Genomic DNA, 6000 nt, shown 5'->3' with positions numbered 1-6000 from the left:
ACCAGAAGCAGCAGGTCAGCTGAGGAGGACCTTGTGATGGTTAATCAAAGGGACCCAAACAGAGGAGCGACACTCTTTCCCTGCCTGTATGATGGGAAGTACCTTGAATCCCTGAAGTACTCAGCATTTCTTGTTTGTTATCTTGTTTCTCATCTGGGCTTTGTTGTTGAGGGGAAAGCTCCTCATTATCCTGAAACTTCCTCATTATTCCCACTTCTGCAGCACACACTAAGCAAAGAACAGTTAATGTTATGCTTTAGGGAAACTCCTGGGAAAGATCCACTGGAATAGGTTGCCCAAGGAGGCTGTGGAAGCTCCATCCCTGGAGGCATTCAAGGCCAGGCTGGATGTGGCTCTGGGCAGCTTGGTCTGGTGGTTGGTGATCCTGCACACAGCAGGGGGTTGAAATCAGATGATCATTGTGGTCCTTTTCAACCCAGGTCATTCTACAATTCTATGACCTTTGCCCACAGCAAGTTAAAAGAAGTAAAACTTGTGTAAAAAAGATGTAGAAAGGATGGACACCATGTGCAGTACATCATCTCTGGCTGAATGAAGAAAACAACATGTATAAAACACACCGTTGTGCGTTGTGTAACAATGCATTTTGCTGCCTTTTATTTGAATTATTAATATTGACCAAGGTATCAGCAGTCAGGTACTCTGCTTTCATACTCCTGACCCAGAAAAATAAATATGATGCTACTCCTGCTAGGAAGACACCTCCTTAGGATGCTGCAAGTAGTTTTCTAAGGTAAGAATAGGCAGTGGCTTATCTGGACATCCTGAGACATGTTGGAAAGAGCCTTTCGGTAATTTGCGCTTAATTGCTATGGGAAGTCACCCTTAACACATAAGGTGAATGGGGCCAAGTTGCAGTAAATAAAAACTTTCTTCAAGGTTAGGAACTTGATGGGGTTACAGAAATACTATATGGCAAGAAACAGAACTCCCAAGAAGCAGACTTTATATGGCTTTTAGCATCAGAACAAACTTCGCTACTTTGGCACCAAAAGGAGGCAAATGGCTGTCTAAAGTGTTTTTGTTTGCAACTGTGAAACATCTTCTGTATGCAAATTCAGACACTAAATTAAACATCTTTCATTTAAAATTTACATGAATTTATAAACATTTTATAAAGCAGAGTCAAGGAAGACAAAATAATTTGGAGCAGAAGACAGTGCTTACTGCCTGCCTTATCAAACTGATTTATGTGGGTCTTTTGTAATTCAGAAAGATCACAGTGAGCTTTACACATAGACTGTAACAGTGCTACAACACTACAGCTACAGAATCAATGGCAATGAAGTCACCAGTTGAGAACTCTACTATCATTTAGTTATGTAGAGGAAGCCTAAGAATTGGTTTTAACCTGTTATGTTCTGAGTAGTAACATCCTTCAAAAGGGTGGACAGTCGCAGAACAAGGGGGAATGGTTTTAAACTAAGGGGAGACTCAGGTTAGATATTAGGAGAAAGTTTTTCACAGAGGGTGGTTTGAGAACCATTGGTAGAACTGCAAAGCAGCTGTAGACAGTGCTGTAAGACTGTCTGATCAAGACAGAGATAAATGGATATATTAATACTCAAAAAGCACGAGCTCCTGTTGCTGCCCAAGAGAGCTGAGTGTTCATAAAAGACAACACACAGAATCACAGAATTATCAAGGTTGGAAAAGACCTAGAAGATCATCTAGTCCAACCATTACCAATACTTCCTGGCTAAATCATATTCATCAACACAACATCCAGACGCTTCTTGAACACTTCCATGGTCGGTGACTCCACCACCTCCCTGGGCAGTGCATTCCAATGCCTGACTCCCTTTCCGAGAAGTAATACTTCCTAATGTTCAGCCTGAATCTCCCCTGGCACAGCTTAAAACCATTCCCTCTAGTTCTATCAACACCTACCGCATTTAAACAACATAATGGGCTACAGTCAAACCTGGAAATCTCACACATCTCTCCTTATCTTTTAGCATTCAGTATCAATTAATATAATCTAGCATTTCCAACTCCTTTGGTTCCAAGCAGCAGAAACTACAAGATTATTGTATTTGTGCATAAGTCACAGAAGTTGGAAAAAAATCAACTTGCCTTTTGCTTACTTAACACCCTTCTGCAGTTTCAGTATTGCCTTTTATAAAGGGTTCCTTACTTAATTATGCACGGCCAGATTTTTCTTTTTTCCCCACCCTGCTCATTAACATGGAAATAGCTTAAAAATCTCATTGATAGTTCTGACACATTGCTGAAAAATTACAGTATCAAGCCATAGTTACCAGCTCACGAGATAAATAGAAGTTAGGTATGCAGACTCGAAAGGGATCTATCCAAACCTGAGGGGAATTCACAGCATCATCAGGATTGAGAAAGAAAGGAGACACTGAAAAGCTTCAGTGAGGAAGAGATACCACACTTTGTAATCTAGAGTCATATGCAGCACATAACACTCCCTGGCTCTGATTTCAGGCTTCACCTCTGGAAAACACAATGGCATTATGTAAATTGCAGTCGGAGTGCTGAGGAAGCGCTGAAGTGGCACCACGCTGAAGAGCATCACCCAGAGCTTCCCAAGCTTTCCCAATGATGAGGCTGCTGCACTACCCCGCCTGGGTCCCCTCCTGCAGCTCCAATTCTCTTGACAGGCTATGGAAATGCAGTGTTTCTGCTGAGTACGGGCTTCACACTGCTCACAATTAGGCTCTTAATGAGTGTAAATGTAGACTTTAAGGCAAAACAGACTGTTGCAAGTGAATGGAAGGCAGAATTACTGCACCTACTGCGCTTGCTTTGTTTGCAAATAAATCACTCTAACAGGTTAGAAACAAGTCTGGTAATGACTAATCCCCTAAAAGGACTTGTTTTCCATGACTGTCAGCATTCTCCTTGAGGGACCTGAGCTGGCGGCCTTGTCTTTTACCTCAGAGTTCAGGCAGCAGACAGTCATCAGCTTGCTTACACAACCAGCATCATTACCACAAAACCAATCTAGAAACGAGCCAAAAAATGGTGGAAGATGTATTATTTAGATAACGGACATTAAACCAGAGTTTGTCACCTTCATGGAACTGGAAGTTCTGAATTCCCAGCAATGGCACAATCACTCTGCTTCACCTGAGAACTACTCAGCTTCCCAATCCCTGTTGAAGTTTCTCCTCTACGCAGCTGATTTTCAGTCCAGCAGTGCAGAAGTGCACACTGCACACAATTCAAACGTGCCTTGTGTATGTTTTATTTACTCCGCTCAGGGCTCACCCAAGCGGGAAAAAAAAACAGCCAAACCAAGCACCAGATCCAAAATTAGCATTTTATTCAGAACGTTGGGGTCAGAGGTGTATCATTCATATTCTGGTACACAATACAGAGGCAAAGCTGTTCTCAGAAGTCTCTCCAGTTTGAAAGCTCCTTCCCCCTTCCCTCCCCACCCCCGAAACATACTGTATATTTACTCGTGCCACCAGTATTAGGCCAACTTCCCTCCCCACCCTCCCTTTTTTTTTGGTACAAATTATGTAAAACTCTTGTGCTAAGAACTTTTTTTCCCTCCCCAAACAAACAAACAAAAAAATAATAAAAATTAAAATTAAAAAAAAAAATTATATTGAGTACTCTAACTACAGTTCAACAATTGATTCAATGTCACTTGTTTGCAACCTGTTTTGTAAATACTTTATCCATAACGAAAGATATAAACATGCAAAAACCTGAATCCATAGTCCAAATAATACATACACATGTTCTGAAGTTTCTGCACTTCTCCACAGACTATGCCAATAAAACATTATGTACACATATCGTTTTTTACAGTGAAGTGGGAAAAAAAGTACTAGAAAGTAAAAAAAAAAAGAGAAAAGAAAAAAAAGAAGTGTACATGGATTGAGACCAAAATGTGTCTAACATTCTACCTTAAGGAAAAAACAAACCAATTCTGCTACAAACTGGTGATATGAAAACTCCCTTTATTTGCAACCAGCTGCATAAGTTTTAGAATTTTAGTGAAAAAAAAAAAAATCCCCTAACATCTAAAACTAGAAGTAATGTACATCGTTCCACCTCACGGTCTTCTCTTCCACATAATAAAATTGTTCCATGAGGATTTTTTTCTTATTTTTTTTTTAATTTTCAGTCTCCTTATTTTAATAAAAGCGATGCGATGTAACAAAAGCATATTGAAGCCTATTGTGATTCACCTTACTCCTCCCCACCCCAACATATCTTGTCTCTTTAATGCATCATTTCATAAATCAGTACCATTAAAGCCTTAAACATAAAACTAATTCCGATCTGAAAAAGGTACAAAAAGGCACATAAAATCCCAGTGCTTCTGTACTGTAAAATTCAAGTGTAACTGAGCTCAATATTTTTTTCCAAACAGCATTGGATCACTGATATTCCACGGAGCCCGAATTGGTTTGCAGCCTATGCCAAAGCCTTCAGCAAGCACTTGTGCTAGTAGACTACAAAGTTAAAGCCTAGCTTCTGTATGCTTTTGGGGAATATCAGTTGAAATGTTTGTACTTGTCCAAAAACAAAGTTCATTCTGAAGTTCAGTCATCACCTCCACCATACATGTCAGCAAGTTTCTTGAAACGTGGGCCCCAGTCATTTAGGTAGTCATAGTCTTGCTCACCACCACTACTTGAGGAATTAAGAGAGCTCAAGGATCCAGCAGTGGAACCACTTCCTTCATAGTCAAAGACTAAGAGGGAATCATATGGTGGGGCTGTTGGGTCATTGTCGGCTGCTTTGAGTCCCTGTAATAACAAGAGAGAGGAAAAAAAGATTAAGTTCTGTATCAGAGTGAGGTAACACGTAACTGGAACATTGTAGTGCTGTCATCTACCTGCCACCACTGGAGAAAATACCATTCTTGTTCTTCTGCAGTTCATAGCAACCAGGAAGGCACGGTTCACATCCCTGTAACTCCAGTAAAAACATATTTCTATTTCCTTTAGAATGGACACATTTCCAGCATTTAAAGCTGGAAGTTTTGGAATAACTGCACACACTGTTCTAACAAAATCTTAAGAGAACATCACTGAACTTGGAACGATGCTAATAAATATACAGTTTCCGAGCTGCACAGCTCACAACCTGAGGCATGAGCAATATGGGACTGGTTAAATAGACAGATGGGGAAGGAAAAATAGGCATGTTTGCAAAGATTTGCTTTAACAGCTATCTCACATGGCCAATAACATATCCACTGACACTGCTGGCCTGCAGTCCATCTGTGTGTGCCAAAAGCTGTATTTAGTTAGATCTGCAAAATTCATGTGCCTCTGTAGGCCGCTGTGAGATAAAGGTACAATATGTTGGCTTAAGCCGCGTGTGTTTTGCCATTACCACCCATAAGATTCCACCTGCTCCTCATAAAACACACACAAAAAGAGACATGAAAGCTAAATGCATTAGATAACCATTTTTGCTTCCTTGCTTGAAAATATTCAAGCTATAAGCACACAAACATTAGGTCTTCAGTAATTTTAAACTTCTACCCTCTACAGCTAAATAACCCCAAACTAAAACCAAAGCAAACTGAAAAAGGGAAAAGTAGAGCAAGAACCACACTTCTCCCAGAGGAGCGACTCTCCTCTGCTTCCTAACATAAGTCTAAACAGTAAATTTAAAGAATATAAAGTAATTGCTCTGTGGCAGGCCACATTTAGCCTGGGAAGACTTACAGCTTGAATATAACAGGCTATGGCCTGAAGTTATAAGTAAATGCAAGCTCTCTTGTGTTTTGGATTTTTCAACCCCATGGTTTCTTCCACAGGATTAGCAATGATTTTTCAAGATCTTCCACTTTCAGGATGGATCTATGCTGGCAGCTATTGATGAGGAATAATGTGACTGCCAAGGTTCTTTCAGCCTTAGCTAAGGCTTCAAGTTGCTCACTGCTAGATTAATTTTAACCAGTGCAATTTGTGCCAATTTTCTTGTTAATTTTTGATGCTCATTTATTTCTTTGAAAAATTGCTTTCTTCTACTCTTTTT

General features: G+C 40.1%; 1 protein-coding gene across 2 annotated transcripts in view; it reads right to left on the bottom strand.

Annotated features, from left to right (window-relative positions):
• Nucleotides 1-3296: 3296 nt before the first annotated feature.
• The window catches only part of CDH2 (cadherin 2), a 113615-nt gene continuing 110911 nt past the window's right edge, over nt 3297-6000 (bottom strand). For both annotated transcript variants that reach the window (XM_015855460.3, XM_085537479.1), the window contains exon 16: nt 3297-4757. In XM_015855460.3, coding sequence (XP_015710946.1) covers nt 4551-4757 — 207 coding nt within the window. In that variant the 3' untranslated portion in view covers nt 3297-4550. The remainder of the gene's footprint in view (nt 4758-6000) is intronic.

The sequence above is a fragment of the Coturnix japonica genome, chromosome 2, assembly GCF_054131305.1.
Source record: "Coturnix japonica strain WE chromosome 2, WE-NBRP24, whole genome shotgun sequence".
Taxonomy (NCBI): Eukaryota; Metazoa; Chordata; class Aves; order Galliformes; family Phasianidae; genus Coturnix; species Coturnix japonica.
The sequence above is the reverse complement of the archived record's forward strand: the minus strand, read 5'-3'. Positions and strand labels throughout refer to the sequence as shown.